The sequence below is a fragment of the Amphibalanus amphitrite genome, unplaced genomic scaffold, assembly GCF_019059575.1.
Source record: "Amphibalanus amphitrite isolate SeventyFive unplaced genomic scaffold, NRLGWU_Aamphi_draft 000096F_arrow, whole genome shotgun sequence".
In the NCBI taxonomy this organism is placed as follows: Eukaryota; Metazoa; Arthropoda; class Thecostraca; order Balanomorpha; family Balanidae; genus Amphibalanus; species Amphibalanus amphitrite.
Window position 1 is genome coordinate 374,733 of NW_024881591.1, and position 17,842 is coordinate 392,574.

General features: G+C 51.7%; 2 protein-coding genes across 4 annotated transcripts; both read right to left on the bottom strand.

Moving 5' to 3' along the window:
• Positions 1-2,150: 2,150 nt before the first annotated feature.
• Positions 2,151-13,936, bottom strand: LOC122380327 (phenoloxidase-activating factor 3-like). 3 transcript variants are annotated; one of them, XM_043363383.1, is made up of 10 exons: positions 13,456-13,936; positions 10,826-11,017; positions 9,740-9,888; positions 9,136-9,452; positions 8,246-8,361; positions 7,651-7,759; positions 7,339-7,390; positions 6,804-6,951; positions 5,873-5,968; positions 2,151-2,852 (listed from the first exon to the last, which is right to left on the bottom strand). In XM_043363383.1, exons 2-10 carry the CDS (start codon positions 10,929-10,931, stop codon positions 2,536-2,538), a joined length of 1,410 nt encoding a protein of 469 aa, XP_043219318.1. In that variant the 5' UTR covers positions 10,932-11,017; positions 13,456-13,936; the 3' UTR covers positions 2,151-2,535. The 3 variants fall into 3 exon arrangements, with proteins under 3 accessions (XP_043219318.1, XP_043219319.1, XP_043219317.1); XM_043363384.1 differs by lacking the exon at positions 13,456-13,936 and adding an exon at positions 11,260-11,467 and having other exon boundaries at positions 10,826-11,020; XM_043363382.1 differs by lacking the exon at positions 13,456-13,936 and adding an exon at positions 11,260-11,459.
• A 552-nt stretch (positions 13,937-14,488) lies between these two features.
• LOC122380328 (glutathione S-transferase 1-1-like) lies at positions 14,489-17,752 on the bottom strand. The gene is made up of 6 exons (XM_043363385.1): positions 17,437-17,752; positions 16,837-16,979; positions 16,235-16,293; positions 15,819-15,960; positions 15,156-15,323; positions 14,489-14,847 (listed from the first exon to the last, which is right to left on the bottom strand). Exons 2-6 carry the CDS (start codon positions 16,975-16,977, stop codon positions 14,695-14,697), a joined length of 663 nt encoding a protein of 220 aa, XP_043219320.1. The 5' UTR covers positions 16,978-16,979; positions 17,437-17,752; the 3' UTR covers positions 14,489-14,694.
• Between the last annotated feature and the right edge of the window lie 90 nt (positions 17,753-17,842).

Sequence of the window (17,842 nt, forward strand, 5' to 3'; positions counted from 1 at the left end):
CGGGCTCCCGTCCGTGCCCTGTCGTCCCCTGCCGCCCCTCCCGGCCCTCCCGGCTCACCTGGGAGGCGCCCCGCCGGCCGATCAGGCGCCCATTTGTCAGGGGCTGCTGAGGAGGCGGTCCCACCGGGAGGCGCCCATCAGCCGGCGACACTGGACGGGCGCCCTCACCGCGGGACGCCCCGAGATCGGCCCGGCGCCCACCGGAGCTCCCGTAATTGATTAATGAAGCAGAGGTGATTACGGGGCATGATCTCGACGGGGGGCAGCCGACGACGTCTGCTCGCCAGGGGACAAACAGGGCTGCCTCGTGCTCGCGCTGCCCGTCACGTGCCCGCCTCTGACAGAGTGGAGGAGTGGGGAGAGGGGAGGAGGGGAGGCCATGGGAGAGGAGAAAATGGACGTATAACGCCGGATGTGGAGTGAGAGTAGCCAGTAAGTAGGAAAAAGGAGAAAGATCGGTCCGAAAGAGTGAGTGGGTTGTGGTTATGTTGAAAAAAGAGCTGACAAACATATGTTTAGGTAACCTTATGTGGCGAAATGAATCACGAAACGAAACCTTCGTTGCGTCCAGGCCTTGACAATTCACATGGGCATTGACTGCTTCGACAGCTGACTCTCCGAGCATCGAGGGGCGGAGACGATTGTGAGGCCTGATCGGTGTGTGCTGCAGGGGAGGGACGGCTAGGGGACGACTGCCCGGCTACGTCGAACAGGGCGCCACCTGGTGGTGTGGTTGGGCAGCTCGGCTCCTCACTACTGCCACCTGGCGGTAAGGTACATTAAAGGTAGTGTGCCAGCTTTCTTGGACCGTATGGAGTTAATGGCCCAGATAAGGAGAACCGGATTTTTAGAACTTATCCATACCTTCAAAACTCATGGAAACGTCTTAAATTCTTCAAATTTTGAGTACCCCAGTGCGAAATTCGCCCCGACGGGTTGTCGGTCGTACCCCAACCACATTTCACACCACTATGAACAATAAATGCACACACTGAAATCGCTATTACCGATATGCTCATCCAATCAAGTTTCGATAAACCCGTTCATCATCATCTCCTGCGGTTTCGAACACGCCTGTTAGGTGGCTTCTGATGCTCGTCGAGGTCGGAATTTCCAAATACGCGTGGTGCGTCGGGCCGCGCGCTCTGACTTCGGCCAAGAAAAATGCGTCAGCTGATCATTGTCATTTCTGCCACTTGCGTGTGGTGAAATGGGGTCATAACTTATAAGACGGCTTTTTCATATCAATTATTTTACATAAAATCATATTTCAAACCATAAATAATGTTCGACAGCCAAATAAAAGAAACAATACCAATACGGGCTTACAGTTTAAGGCTCGACATTGTGTTGTCTACGATTAGACAGCTGATAACTCATTCCCGTACGTCGTATGGTCGTAACACTATAATGACCTTTGCTTATTGTCACAAGTGCGCCGCATTCGCGATTGCTGCCCGACGCCTGTTTGCAGGTGAGCCCACTACAGTTGTTATACATATCTAAAAACCGAAAAAGTTTTAGGCGAAAAAGGCACTATTCCAGGCCCATTTTTGATTTTTTTGCGATATTAGGTATAAACAGAAGCTTCTTATCCTAGGAAAAATAAAATGGGAAATCTTTCAAAGGTGGCACACTACCTTTAACATCGCGGGTAGCGAATACTCATAGCCGGATAAAGAGACTTTTGAAGCATTTGTCAACATTCGAGGCATTTTTTTATTTAAACGTGCGTAAATCACCCTTTTTAAGCAGACAGGATACCAATGCATGATGCTATCTCGTATTGCAAATGATGCTTTCACTTTCATCACGACTGATTGATAAAAAGTTTGATGTTTGTTATTGTAAGCAGCGCTTTTGTACGTTTACCGTTTTAGTGAAACGGTTGCCGAGTAAACTGGTGCTCAGTAACGGCATGAAAGGTGTAAACATCTACTATTTAACAACGAAGAGATATATTCAAAGCGCCCTTTTTTGTGTGTTCTACTGTTCTACCCAGTTAGGCATGCTTTTACCAGAATTCAGTTTTTCGTAGAACGTCTATCTACGACTGATTTAGCAATAATATGTACGTCTAAGAGTGTTGCTAGCATGGTTATATGTTTGAATAGACCTAGTAGGTATGCCAGAGACAGGTAATAAGAGACTGGAAGATATACTCGTATATTATTCAACAGGCCATGCACTTTCACGTCATTATGTGATTGGAGGCATAATATTCGGGTGCATCCCGTCTCACGTACTTCGTCACTCACGCGGGTCGCATTGCTGTATGTAAAACATTCACAAATCAACGACACATGACACCGTACGGTCACCTCAGCAGGTATCAGCCGCTCGCTGCCTTCCAGAGTAATACACAATTGAACGTTTATTGCCCTCATCAGCTCCTGCGACACTCAACAAAACCGTCGAGGTCACGGGCTGTCAGCGAAATTGCCGCCGCAGTTACAGGCCACGTATTCGCCTAATTCTCCTGAACTTCGCTTCAAGTCTCGGTGGTCCAGCAGCGCTCGCCGGTCCGCCGGTGTCCTATTCCCTCAGATTATCCAGCACCCAGTCCAGGTACTCCGTGACGCGGGTATAGATACCGGGCACGTTCCTCGTCCCACAGCGCACAGAGCCGAACGACACAATGCCGATCTGGACAAACGGCAGCCGGCGGCCGGGCATGGAGAGGCCCACCAGCGGGCCGCCCGAGTCTCCCGAGCAGGAGTCCTTGAGCCGCTCACCGCCGGCACACAGCTGCGTGCGCCCGATGTTGGCGCGCCGGCGGAAGATGGGCACACACTCCTCGTGGGACAGCACGGGCAGACGCACCTCCAGCAGCTTGGAGCTGCTCTCGCCGCCTGCCCAGAGGAGATCAGAGATGGGTCAGAAGGTGCACAACGGGTCGGGCAGGCCGGGTCAGGTCAGGTCAGGTCGAGTCAGGTCAGCTCCAGTCGCGTCAGGTCAGACCGGGTCGAGACGGGAGAACGGTGAACGGGTGGGTTAGTGTTGAAGCTGCCTAATGCTACATATAAAAAAATCGTTTAACCTGGTTCAATGAAATACTTTTTCACCAAAACGTCAGTAAATGTTTCGATAGACGTGTTTCTCGTATTTCTTTTTATCGATGTGTAGAAGAAAGGTCGAGTTGTAGGCTTAGTGTCGGTTGTTATATTTTTACCACACTTAATTGTTTTATCCTCTATTTCATGTCCTATGTAAATTGTTATTTATGCAGGAATAATAGCCCCATTATCGGATCATATATCTGGTCGGGTATTGAGGTCGTCGACTGGCGTAGAAATATTGCTGTCATTTATTGGTGAACCTGGGTGCCTGTCCCAAAGGCCGTTAATGTCCTGGGCGCCTCGTGGTATTCGTGTGCCACATTGGATCCCAGCTGACTTTTTCACGGCCCCTGCAGACCTCGAAGACCGGACCCGATGCGGCCGACGGTCGATAGTGCGCGGTGTTGGTGTACACTGTACAGGGCGGCGTCGGCGGCCACTGTCGAGCCGCCGCCAGAGCCGCGCCGGTCGCCACCCGTTATGGCGGGCGCTGCGGACCAGCCACCGGCCACCGGTCGGCGGCTCGTGGCGCCGCTGGTGGCACGCGGCGCCCTCCTGGTGCTGCTGTTGTTCCTGGTCTATCTGCAGGCGCTCGAGTACCGCGCGCAGCCGGTGCTCTCCGCCATGACCCGGCGGCGCGTCGCCTTCCCCCGGCTCACGCTCTGTCCCGAGGGGGAGATGAGAGACCCGTTGATGCTGGAGCTGTACCGGCAGATGGCTGCCGGAAACCTCTCCGTGGCAGAGTACTATCGGCGCAGCACGCTCGACATGAGAGACTTCCAGCTGAACGTCATGAGGGTACTGGGTGAGCTGGCCACCGGTGAGAGCTGGAATGATCGGGAGGTCGCCATCCCCGGCGAGGGGCAGTTCGGCGCCTGGCGAGAGCGCTACTACCTGTCCAATGAGTACGACGGTCTCGGTTTGACGCCGCTGCGCTGCGTCACCTTCGAGCCCAGCGATCGCCTGCACGGGTTCCGCAGCTATGGCACCGTCGACGTCGAGTTGGTGCTGCGCGTGCCGGTGCCGTTTTTCAAACGTCACGGCGGAGATGAGATGGGTATGTTCGGCGAGGGACGGCGCACCTACCGTCTGTACGTGCACGGCCCCGAGGAGCCCAGCGTCGGCGACCTGGCGCGCGGCGGCGAGTACCCGCGCACGCCGTTCGTGCCGGTGCCACCCGGCGGCGGGGTGGTCATCTACCAGGTGACATCTCGTCAGCGGCGGCTGGCCAACGTGCGCCGCCGGCCGTGCCGCTCGGAGCCGGGCTACTCGCCGGCGCGCTGTCTGAAGGAGTGCCAGTGGCGGCGGCTGGCGGCGCACACCGGCTGTCGGCTGCCGCACATGGTCTCCGTCGGGGTGTATCTGCCCGAAACGAGCGGCCCCTTAGACCACCTGCCGGCCTGTCGACGGCTGGTCCAGCTAGACGCTTACCAGGGCGGTAATCTGTTTGTCGGGGCCGGCAACACTGAAGGCTGTCCTCTCAGCTTCGAGTGGAACCACGGGTATGCACAGTGGGAGGCGGCAAGAAGACCAGAGAATCATTCCGGCTCTCTGCGGTATAGCAGCGAACGACTGATTGATGGTGAAAACACGGCACCACCGCCGCCGCCGCCGCCGCCACCACCGCCGCTGCCGCCGCCACCGGTAGCACCACCCTTGCCAACGGTTCGCAGAAGCGACACCGCCGAGCAGTTCGTGCCAAATGAACTATTATCTTCCCTGGTCGACTGTGAGTGCCCCGCCGCCTGCAGTGAGGACACCTACCACCTGCGCTCCGACCAGCTGAGTCTCGGCAGCTCCACCCTGAACACGTGTCTGGTCTACGTGAAGCTGCAGGTCGACCTGCTGGCCGAGCGCGTCGAGGAGAGCCTGGCCATGAAGGAGGCCACCCTGCTGGCCAACATCGGCGGTTTTGTCGGCGTGGTGACGGGCGCCTCGCTGTTCGCCGTGGTGGCGGTGCTCGAGCACCTCGTCCGCTGGGTGGTGAGCAGGAGACGCAGGAAGGGCCCAGTGGGCCGCGAGGAGATTCACTACCCACCCGCTGGCGTTGTCGAGGTCTGGAGAGAACCACATCACGTGGAAACGTTTCCTCAAAATGGACGGCCGAGGGATGTGCGCATCTGGCTGAGGTAGACAAGAAACTGGAAATGGGCTGGCTCTTATTTTTTTGCGCGCAGGAAATGGGCTACGAGTACGTGCATCGAAGATGCACATAACCGGTCCCAGTTACTGAGATAGACGTCAAGTAGATATAATGTGTTATCGAACACAGGTAATGCGTGCCTTTTTTTGGGCGCGGTTGAGATGGTCAGCATACCGTCGTATCACATTGTGGCCTAAGGCCAAATTCGTTTCGATCAGATATACTTGTCATTTAAGATATTGCATTCAAAGGCCCTTGATAGATAAAAACTTTCAGTAAAACGTTACGGTGCCCTGGCAGCGAAAGTAATATGAAGTCCCGAAGTGAGTAATAAAAACTTATTGCTTTAAATTCCCGATAACGATAAAAAGAATACAAAAAGTCTTACAGACAATGACCAGCAACAGATTGAACTTATCGTGTAAAAAAAATATATGTCAGTTTACTATAGCAAAGTTAACCGTCACGTGGTAAAAAAAAACACCATCGTAAATATGAAGGCACAATCAATGTTATTAACTTCACTCAAGTAAAGATCACACTGAAAGACCAGAAATAAAAGGCAGATACATTACGTTTCACCATGAATGCCATTCTGGCCAAGTGCAGTCGGTAAATATTCCGGCCGTCCGGTCCACTCACTACCCGGGTCGCCTGTTTATACACTCACGTGCAGAGGTGAGGCCGAATCCGACCGCCCACGGACGCTCTCCGACAAACTGCTCCTCCCGCTGGCCGAACGGCAGACACAGGGGAGACACAAACGCTGCGGAGAGGACACACACACAACAGAGAGGGCGGTCAGTCACCGGTCGAAATCAGACCAACTTCAGTGGTTGTAGTATAACGCATCGAGGTTTGATTAACACGAGCGTAAAACTGGTTTCATCAGTGAGCCGTCTATCATTCATGCCATATGTAGAATACGAGTCATAGTTTGGATCAAGTATAGTCGACTACAGAATGATGTTCCACTCCTCAGAAGCTATCAGTTGACCGGGGCGCTAAGTTGTGCCGTTTATCATGCAATTAAGCGTGTCGATTGTGAGCATTGGGACAAAGCTATAATTTGTGAACTCAGCCCGTGTGATGCGGCACAGCATACCACTCCAGGCAAATGCCATTGCCTGTGAGAAGTGGAACATCATTCTGTAGTCGACTACCTAACCTATAGTTTGGCTGCCCTTTGGGCCCCTTCATTGTAATGATGATATTGCACTGACTTCAGTTAGTAATGAGCAGAAATAAATATGACGCCGCTTATATATGATAATGTAAGTCAATGTAATTAGTACCGTGCCAATTCCAATCAATGCTGTCTCCGAGGTAGCCCTATGTCTAATACCTTTTGACCCGCTATTTATAACATGCATCCATTAGATGAGCATTACCTACTGGTGTGAAACAATTATTTTTATCGATTAATCCTGGTAAACATCGGACGCAAATGCATTAATTACTTTCGATATTCGAGCCTCACTTTGCGGCTTCCTCGTGACAACACGGCCCCTAGCGCTATGAGCCGTAACGTCATCCTCCCTGACGTTACGATTTGTAACGTAACGAGTCGTGCCGTCACACCCGTTCCCTGATCGACCTACTTGTCAGGTTGGCCGGCCGAGACAGCCGAACTAGCGCGATGTCGTTCCTGAGACGGATGGGCGAGTCATACTGGTCATGAGTGATGACCTCCTCAATGTCAAAGTTCTGAGGCGGGTCGGCACACCGCTGCATGCCGTCGCTGAGACGCTGAGGGTCAAAAGGGTCACCGTTAGGTCAAATGAGGTCACTGACAGGTCAGACGAGCTCGCTGACAGGTCAGGAAGGGTCACCGATTGGTCAGACAAGGTCATTGATAGGTCAGACGGGTCACTTGGTCACTGAAGGATTAGGCACCCTTGGCTTTGATCGGAGTGGGGTCATGACCAGGTCAGGCGAGGTCAAAGTAAGACCCATGGTGATTGTAAGCGAAACACGTTCATGCATCAATAATCAAGGACTATGAAGTCTCTAAGCAATGTGATGCGTTAGTTCAACTATTTTACGAAATAAAAAATAGAAAAATAAAACGTTTTCAAGTGTTATTCGCCCGTATGACAGCTCAGTAAAGCGGCAATTATCTCCAATGAGGCTCACCTGACAGTCTAATTCATTGTCGAGATCGTGCTCGCCGAGACGAATGGTAGATCTGAAAAGCATTGTTGGTTGTAAGAAAGTTGTTCTAGCTGAATGGAACGATTCCAAATCACTCCTGCATATGATTCATATCAATGCCTCTTTATAGCTCCATTACTAATGAGCAAGCACTGCAGACTCATTTAGACTTCTGTGATGCATGAATGATGCATGCATGTCTCCGCACCGCCGCCCATTCACAAGGTGAGGTCAGTGTGTTGTGCACTTTTGTACTATAGAGCACACATTATAGTTTACACACATTATACTCACAGGGTGAAGTCGGTGGGCAGGTTTGTGACGCAGTGGGCCGCCGTCAGCACGTAGCGACTGTTGATGAGGGAGCCGCCGCACCGGTACTCCACCTCCTCCTTACCGGTCACTGCAGCAGCGACAGCGGCGGGGCAGTGAGAACAGAGGGCAGCGAGAGGGGGCAGCTAACAGGTACCGGTCACTGCAGCAGCAGCGGCGGGCCAGTGAGAACAGAGGGCAGCGAGAGGGGGCAGCTAACAGGTACCGGTCACTGCAGCAGCGACAGCGGCGGGCCAGTGAGAACAGAGGACAGCGAGAGGGGGCATCGAACAGGTACCGAGCAGAGAGCAGGGAGCAGGCAGGGAACAGTGCTCGATACTGAGACATCAACAACTGGCAGCCAGCGCAGAACTCAAATGGTGAGACGACTGAACTTCAAATGCACGTTTGTGTGTTTTTGCTAAGCTTAACTTGACTAAATGACACCAATAGCTTTAGCCGTTCAGCGTAACGATTTAACTCTTTCTAAAATCCATCACAGTTCCTTCTGCCCAGACGCTGCACGCCGGTGTAGACGTCTAGCGGGGTTGGTACTGCAACACACAGTTTACCTCACCTGTGTACCCTAGAGCAGCGAGCCACGGATGGCCGCCTATCCGCACCAGGGTCCCGCCGACAATACGCTCTGCCAGAATGATACCGCACGTGCCGTCCCCCTGAGGCAGCAGATGCCTGCAACGCGGACACAGGCGACTGTGAGTAGCACCGAGACGACTGGCTTATAGATAACCGCACTGAGCGGTTAGCCCTGCCTCCGACAGTCTAACAAGCAACAAGTAGTCTTTAAACTGACCGTTAAACTTTAAAGAAACCATTGATAGTAACGCCGAGCCCGACCGTAGTCCTTCCGTAGCTCTAACACGAATGAGCGTTAGTAGCAATGACCGTTTGACAACTGTTTATGACACTGACCGCTTTGCACCAAAACATTAATAACACCGATCGTTTAACGCACAACCGTTTATAGCACAGACCGTTTCACAGTTAATTGCTAACAACGCCCATCGTTTATTCGTTTACCACAACAAAATTAATAACAACGTCCGTCTAACAGCTAATCGTGTCGCCCGTTTACCAGAAATTTATTATGTAACACCGACCATCTAACAGACAATCGTTAGCCAATCTTAAAATGCCGACCGTGTAACGGAAAATTTACATTTAATAAATTTACACAGACAATCAATTGAGTTTATTGTCAACAACGCCCAAAGTACATAAGTAGTACCTACACGATCGGTAAAACACATGCCGTTAAAAACTGCAATGATAGTTTCAATAAAACCGCTAGACAGCGTAGGTAGGTCACGCCACCGACAAACGAACAAAAACGCAAAATTAGCAACATTGCGAAAGATCGGCCCGGTAGAACTATGTACATCGATGTGAAACTCGGTCGTCTGTGCCGGACCTGTGTCAATCAGATAAACCAAGCTCAGTCCTCACCTGTTGGGGTGGACCTGTGTGCAGTTGTCACAGACGGGCTCTGGCGAGGGTGCCTCGGTGACAGGCTCGGTGACAGGCTCGGTGACAGGCTCGGTGACAGGCGGATCAGTGACTGGAGCTTCGGTCACTGGAGGATCAGTCACTGGAGGTTCGGTCACTGGAGGTTCCGTGACAGGAGGATCAGTCACTGGAGGTTCAGTGACCGGAGGCTCAGTCACCGGAGGTTCGGTCACCGGTGGTTCGGTGACCGGTTTTCTGGGGACCGGCGGTTTGGTGACGGGTACACGATGAGCACAGCAGACAAGCGGTATCCGACCCTGCAACAAACGTGAACATTGATTTGTGTCGCTCATACATGCACATTGAACAAATACACTAGACTAGATGATCGTCAGATACCAGAATAAGTCCCTTTGTACCAGTTCCTTTGTACCAGACAGCATTGGATAACATTGATCTCGCAAGTCGCAATGTTTTTTTGGGCGTGACAAGAGATACAACAAAGCACCCCTGATGAAATGGCAATATCAAAAGGCGTATAAAGTACAAAGCAGACCCGCGCTGGCACTGCCGTATCGCGCCCCGGGAAGGGCCGCAGGCTCACCTTGAAGCCACAGATGCTGCTGCGGATGTTCTGAATGTCCTGCGAGCTGGGCCTGTTCCTGATCATGCTGAGGATGGCCGGACAGTTGGAAGCGGTGACGCAGTCTCCCGTCCGGTCGCGCCAGTCGGTACAGTCCTCCTCGCGGCGCTCTGCGGACGGGGTAGGACAGATATATCAGAGCTCGGCGAATACACGTATAGAGACGGACAGGCAGAGAAAAAAAGAGCGAAAAATAGAGACGAAAGGTACAGACGTAACCATTATCTGAGCGAACAAAGAGACGGACAGACCAATAGAGACATATTATCTGCGCGAATATACAGACGGACAGGCGCATACTGTAGACACATTGTCTGAGCGAATAAAGAGACGGGCATGAGGCACAAACAGACCATGATCTGGCCGCAGATCGGGACGGGCAGGCACAGACAGACACATCAGATGGACCGCCGTCAGGGCACGGTATGCATCGTGACGGTATTTCCAAAGTAGCTCTCGGTGATTGGTGTCGTGTCCGTTTCACAATAACTGGTCTTGTTCGTGACGCGTTCACGATGAAGAGGAAAATGCCAATAAACGTGACTTGCAGCATTGTTTCTGGGTATAACCTTCCCCCCGTCCATGCACGCTTAATTGCTCTTGAACATATGTCGTTCTGCAAAATATATCGATTTGTTTTCGCTACGAAACTACCAAAGTTACCCATAAACATGATTTTATATCGCCCTGTCAATGTTTTCATCCCGTTCATCTGCTTTATTTTATCTAAATTCTTTAAAACAAGCAAGTAATTTGCATAGTTATTTCTATCCTATTTTCTCCGACGTAGGGGTGTTTTATTAACTGGATCGGAAACGTTTGTATGATTGAGAATATTTGTTTATGGCCCTGTACCTATCGCTTAAAAGTTAAATTAGTCACGCACGTATATAGAAAAGAAAGTTTAAAAGTAACTGGGTACGTTTAAACATACAAAGTGGATGGTTCTCTAGCCAGTTCATGGCAGACTTGGACTATCGAATATAATCGCTCATGCCACTACTAAGTAAGAATGAGGCAATACCAACTGAGAATCCATAAGCTCACCTTCATTGAAGTTGATGTCGGGTGCTCTCCGGTTCCGACTGAGCGCCTGGGCTGGAACCAGCGCAGACGTCACCAGCAGCACCACACCGGCGAGCAGTGGTCGCATGGTGACCTCCTGTGTGACTGCTGACCTCTGCTGACCTCTGCTGACCTCCGCCGGTCACCCTCGACACTCGCCGTCGGGATAGCCGTCTGCTGCCGAGGCACACAGAGAGCGGATCAGTCGCCGAACAGAGCGACACTGAGCGGGTCAGCTACTTCTGTGGGAGAGACACTCGTGGACCGACAGCACGGGCAATAAACGGACCGGTTCACTGGCCCCGGTGCGCGAGCGGAGCTCAGCGGCTCGGAGCGGCCGGAGAGGACGCGACACCGCGGGTCAGTTACTGGTCAGTTACGGCTCGCCGGGTCACGTTTTATGTTTAGGTGCTCACCAGTTTTATGAACCCCCACTGAGGACGTGGCTGGTCTCCAAAGTTGTCCTTAGCAGCCGTCTTCGCTCTCGCTGATCGCTCCCTCACTTCACTTCCCTGACGGTTAACAGCTCTGCACTCTCCCTCTCACACTCTCGACCGTCTCCTCTCCCTGTCGCACCTCACTGTCAGTGGCTGCTCTCCCGCTGCCTCTCCCCGTCTCACTGCCGCTCGTCCACCCCCACCCGGCCGTCCAGGACCAGACCTTGGGCCGCCGCTGGAAAAACCCGCCCTTGTGCGGCGCGTCGACCTGCTGCTCCCCGTATACCTACCTACACCGGTCATCGGAGTAACCCGCCGCCGCCGCGCCGCCGACGCGGTAATTGGAACGCGGTGACGTGTCGGCCGGACACCGTCCTGTCCAAGGCTTTGTCCTGTCTGAACCGCGGGAGGAAGTGAGCTATTGAAGACGGAAATTATCCGTATGGTAAAAACCAGCTTCCGAGCACCGTACAGCACTTGTAGAGCGGTTACGTCATACGTGGAATTATTGCTGCAGGCTGCAGAGAATGGGCTGCCTTATGAATATGATTTCTGACTCGCCGGCTTAACTCCCATGCTTGAGTTTTGAATGCTGGCAAGTCGACCATCCCACTTACTGACGCCCATATGGGCAATGAGAGCGCCCTGCAAACAGCACTTTATGTAGAGCCGGAATGCTAATGGCACGCGAAGTAATTAGAGTCAGTTACTGCCCATCAGTTGTACGCAATGTTAATGAAGTGGAAGCTCAGGAGTCAGGTGATATTGGTGCCTATACTGGTTGTAATAAATTATATGTGACCCATGGAAATGTCACGGCTGCGTTAAATAACCAATAGAACCCGGCTGAATGCCTATAGCGATAGCGCTTCGCGCATCAGTAGCCCGTACATAAATTGACCGCGTAAATCAGCCTTGCAGTCAAAAGCAACAGTAAATAATGATATGGTTCTGGATTTTCACGTTGCAGTACTGCAGTAGCCAGCAATACGATGCGCAAGAATGCAACTATTGTTATATAAGGAAGCCCATTAGGTACTCGCAAGCTAAGCACTATTTACGATATATATATATATATATATATATATATATATATATATATATATATATATATATATATATATATATATATATATATGTATATATATATATATATATATATATATATATATATATATATATATATATATATATATATATATATATATATATATATATATATATATATATATATATATATATATATATATATATATGTATTTATTAGATCAAATGCTCTCTTTCCACGCAGGGTTTGTCGAATATGGAAAACGAATTCAGCAAACACTAAGCTAATGGCCTGAGCTTCATTTACAGCGTAACTGCATGGCACATATGTATTTCAGAGCAGCGTAGATGGCTAATGGTCTGAGCTTCATTTGCAGCGTAACTGCATGGCACATGTTTCGGAGCACGAATAACAGAACCGGGAAATAAACGTTCACCACGCCTCTAATTAATTTAGGTACGTGTAAGCCGGTGTTTGTTCTTCGTGATGTAATGTGGATGCGTTATAGGGACAGAACCGTACCGTAATGAGCTCCGTATTGATCCTGCGGCGTGCTCGTTAAATATGTTATAGGTATGTTTAATTTAGGTCTTGCCATTGTTACAATTTGCCATTGCGGAATTTATCGATTGTTATGATGAGCCAGTTTTACGTCGTTTATACGTCCAGCCGTATCATCATATAATGCGTCGGTGGTAATCATGTAAATACACCCGTACCTACCTATATACCTATAAGTACTTATCAAATGTTATCAAGTGCGACAGTTTTTATTGCATGAAATTATATATCAAGTATAATCGAGGTCCGACAGACAAGCCTTTGTCGGCCCAGCCCGTCTGTGTGAGCTGCAGCGGCCGGGACCGAGGGTATCGGCGGCAGGCGGGACGAGCGGTCAGCACTAGCAGGGAGGCAATCAAACGAAAACGCACTGTCATTTATGATCACGGAGAAAGTGTTTGCCGTTCCGCCGTTAACTTGCATGGCGGCCAGCGGGTCGCCGCTGGACAAACGACACGCCCGTCAGCTTATGGCACTGAATATGCAGCGAATGATGATGTGTTTGCAGTTAGGACTGACGGGGACATGCCATTTGGTCGAGCGGGCGGGCGAATGGTGACACTGACCTTACTGGAATTGACGGGTAGATCCCTCGGGCGACGTCGCTGCGGTGTTTGGTACCGTCTCCGAGTGCCTCGTGGCCGGGAGTGTCGCTAATTCTAACAGAATTAGGCTCAGTTGATTACTGTTCGCTGGCGGCACAAACACTGCCGATGTATGTGTGTGTGCACACAATGGACCACTTAGCACGCACCGTACCGGGGACTGACCGTGCGTTATTAAACACTGCACTGTGTGCCGCTGCACCAATCGGGATGTTCCGTTTACGGTCCGATTCAAGCACGATAGCTGTCAGATCCACACACTGACCACCGTCCACCTGTCGGCGGCCACTACCTCCAGAAGTTCCACAAGCACACAAACCCAGTCCAACGGACCCGGTCTCAGCTCAGTGTGTGGACGGCGGTTACGGTATACGACTGAGGAGGCGGCGCCCGCTGCTCGGCTCGGTTTGACGAGAGCAGGCGCGCCTCTGTCACATACAACTGTTTATAGTAGCGGCGAGTCTGGTCACCACCGCCGCCGCCCGGCCGGCCGGCAGTCCAGCTCGTGGTGACGCGGAAACTCCGGTGACGTCAGAGGGTATGACGTCACTGAGGACCGGTCGGGGCAGTCCGGAGTAGTCGTTCGTTACGTCACCGCGGACAGAGACAGGTGGAGGAGAGTGGGTCATACGGAGGAGCGCCGAAGGTCAGCGGTCACAGAGGCCGTCTGACAGACCGACATCCGCAGTCCGCAGTTTCCCCCGGCAGGAGGTGGGGGATGACGTCATCAGAATGAAGGGGGATTAGACATAAGCTGCTGATGTAGGATCGTAAGCATCCTCATATAATGCATAATACATTGCACATATTATGTATTATGTATGCGTAATATATAATACATAATATATAATTCATATTAATACATAAATATTAGTACGTAATCTGAACGTAGACATAAAAAAACAGACCCTTGGCTAAACGGTTGACCTCTTAGCCGGTTCGTGCGATGGGATCATTATTATTGAGAAAAAAAGTTCATCCCTTCATGAATAACTATCACAATTCATTGTCGTCGTAAACACAGTTTTTTCTTTCACCAATATTTTGTAAACATATATTTCATATTTCCCGACAGTCTCCGTTACATATCCATTTGGCCGACGTGCTGTAAGCTCCGATTCTGTTCTTAGAACACTGGCAGCGTTGTGGTCACCACGCATAGGACCCCCTCGCTGGTATCATCCTCGGCCTCCTCACGAGTCACGACTTCCTGGCCAGCGCCTCCTTGAACATGACGCCGAAGGCCTCGGCTCCCGGCTGGTTGGCCTCCGCGTACCCGGGAAGCGTCGTCTTCAGCTTGTTCAGCCAGGCGCTGACGACGGGGTAGGCGGACAGGTCCAAGATGCCTGACGCCTGCGAAACAGAGCATCAGGAAAATTAGACACAGGACAAGCATCAATCACAATGTTTTCTCAGACTGGATTTTCTGGATCTCAGCTCGCGATCGGCGGGACTCGATGTGCATGACCTGACATCTATCGTCCGCTCGGTGAACTATGCTTACATAGACGGCAGGCTGGAAGTGGAGACCTTCAGAGGAGCGTCCTCACAGAGCGACCCTCACCGAGGGTCCCTCACGGAGCGACCCTCACAGAGCGTCCCTCATCGATCGACCCTCACCGAGCGTCCCTCCCCGAGCGTCCCTCCCGATCGTCCCTCACCTCCAGTGTGGACACGGTGACTCCCAGGGCGATGTCGGCCACCGTCAGACTGCTGCCGGCCACGAACCCCCGGTCTCCAATGAAGCCCTCCAGCCACGTCAGAGCCTGCTTCGTCTTCGTCAGGGCGGCCTCATCCACCTCTTTGGCACCTCCGAAGATGATGGGGTACTGGGGAAGGTGAGGCAGGAGGACTAGTTACTGAAAGAAGTCTGGATCCGACTTCTAGAAAAAGTTTGAGCTGGGGTACGTACGTACGGCCCTCCAGCAAAAGAGCGGTTGGTTAGCCTATGTGCTTTTGGTGCAATAACTTTGAATGACAGAGACACTCCTGTAAAATGACTCAATAGAAATGAGAAGGGGATTCGTGCACACATTTCGACAATGGTTTTCAACAGCCATTAGACGTATTCATCATGCAGATCGATTATTGTGATGATGGCAACCAACCACTAAATACCTGGAGTCCTGGAGGGCCGTACACTGTATGTACAGTGCTGTAGCGTACCTACCTTCGTTTTTCGGGTAGCCAGATATGTTAATCGTTTGCTAATTAGCATGCAAGGAAGCACATTTATGAAATCCCATCTAGATCTCCGGTGAAAAAACGATTCGATTTGGACTTCCTTAGGTCAGGAGCTGATGACGTTAGTGTCTGAAACTTACCACACATTTTCCGAAGTTGTCGTAGAGTGTGCCCATGTCGAAGTAGAGTCTCTGGTCGACCACAGCCCTCTCCTCAGGGTCGGTAGGGTACAGGGAGGTGTCCTTGCCGTATTTGTTCACCAGATACGTCATGATGGCGCGACTGAAAAACAGGCGAGTCGCACATCAGAGAAAACAACAGAGACACAGCTGAACAGTTGAACACATTTGACGGAAGCCTGGTAAATTTAGATGAGTTTCCATCCGGGACCAGTGACCACCGTCAGGTTTCCTTCGTTTATGGTTATCATACAATCATCACTTATCGTTTGGCCTCGTCATAAAACGGTTCTAGTATCCCTAGACCCCTATCCTCGCTGTTATTTGAGTTATTACAAAATTCGGTGACAAAAGTCATTGAATAAGTCGTACATTACCTCTCCCATATGACGAACTTTCCGTCCACCAGAGTCGGGATCGTGTGCTGGGGGTTTATCTGTAACATAACACGACATCACCGTTAGTATGAAAGGTGGGTTCGGGCTGGGTGGAGTGCCGACCTGCGCAAACAAATGATAGACGCTGCTTTTATCGGACCGGCGTCCGGTCAACCACATGGAGTGTCCCTCGGGCCCTTCGGGTATTCATCGCTTGATTTGCCAGGGCACGGCACCCACTTAAAAGCACTAGCGAACGTGAGGTTGAGTGAAAGACGTGACACTGACAATAGTGGAGCAAACTGCATAATAAGCGCAGCGAGCACCAACCCTTGAACAGCGCTCAACCGTGCATGTGTCAGGGATTGCCAAATGTTCCGGTGTAGACTTTTGTTCGTGTATCGTCCATCACCGCAGCGTGGTAGCCGGGAAGACTGGAAGTGGCTGGGAAATACATCCGCAGTCTCCCCACTGTTTCCTCATGTCCAATTCTGATACAAGAGCTATGAATCACGGGTGTCGAATGTCGGACTGTTGGGTATATCGACTATGATAGCTCCGGGGCTACGTCAGCTCAGCTGTACCACACCGCCATCACTTACGGCGACAAAGTCTTCCTGCAGGTGTTCCCCGCCGAAGAGATCCAGCGATTTGACATTGACGTCCAGGCCGAGCGTTTTGATGAGGAGCAGCGCCGCCCGGGCCGGCGAGCTCTTGTCCATGAAGTACAGGTCCAGACCCATGGCTGTGGATAGAGGGAGGGAGGCGAGAGATGGGAGAGGGGGAGGGAGAGAGATGAGGGGCAAGTAAAAAACGCGAGAATAAAATGTATGCATTCAATAACATGAGAAACCTGGGGAACGGTGGAAAATATTTTCATGCAAAGCGGTTCAACTCATCATGACTCAGCAAAAGCACATCCTAGCCGTTGTTAGCACGCTTTAGGGTAGCAGATGACAAGCACATCAGAAAATTGGCCAAAACGCTACCCCTTTGTCTCCGTAACCCCATCCTCGGTATCGACCGTTGAAGGCATCAGGCCCCCCTCCGCAGCTGAATCCATTCCAAGTTCAATAAACCACAACTGGCGGCGCCCGGCCGGCCCCAAGTGACCTTCGTTTCTCCCAACAAAAACCCTACCACCGGTTCAATAAAATACCGGCTTTATGATCCCATACAAGAGCACTAAGAGCAGCACATACCTTCTGTTTGTTCCTCCGCTCAGTAGCTCGTCCTGCGCTCACTGGCTCTCGACTCTCTGTGAGCTGAGCGGCTTTTCCCTGGCAGCGGTACCGTTGTTTCACACCTCTACCGGCGGCGACGCCCGGCGTGACTGGCCGGCCGGCGAGCCGCGGCGGCTCTCCCTCCCTCCCCCTCTCCCTCTGCCCGGCATGACCGGCTCGGCAGGGGCGGAGCCAGGAGACCGCCGGCAGCGGCGGATCTAGTAGATGCGCCGGCAGTGCAGGGCGGCGGGAGCGGGTTGCAGGGAAGACGGCAGACGGGGCGCGGTACTCGACTGTGCTGAGTCGTGACAGCGTCATCGGAGGTGGGGGAAATGACGAACAAAAACTATCTGAGTCGACTACATTGCAACATAGCGGCGTGCGA

Excerpts from the sequence above, each read along its gene's own strand:
- LOC122380327 (XM_043363383.1), bottom strand. The coding sequence starts at position 10,931 with ATGCGACCACTGCTCGCCGGTGTGGTGCTGCTGGTGACGTCTGCGCTG. Across the intron at positions 9,453-9,739 it reads GCAGCATCTGTGGCTTCAAG|GGTCGGATACCGCTTGTCTG; the intron begins GTGAGCCTGCGG and ends CGTTTGTTGCAG. Across the intron at positions 2,853-5,872 it reads ATTCGGCCTCACCTCTGCAC|GCGGCGAGAGCAGCTCCAAG; the intron begins GTGAGTGTATAA and ends TCCTCTGGGCAG.
- LOC122380328 (XM_043363385.1), bottom strand. The coding sequence starts at position 16,977 with ATGGGTCTGGACCTGTACTTCATGGACAAGAGCTCGCCGGCCCGGGCG. Across the intron at positions 16,294-16,836 it reads TGCAGGAAGACTTTGTCGCC|ATAAACCCCCAGCACACGAT; the intron begins GTAAGTGATGGC and ends GTTATGTTACAG. Across the intron at positions 15,324-15,818 it reads ACAACTTCGGAAAATGTGTG|TACCCCATCATCTTCGGAGG; the intron begins GTAAGTTTCAGA and ends CACCTTCCCCAG.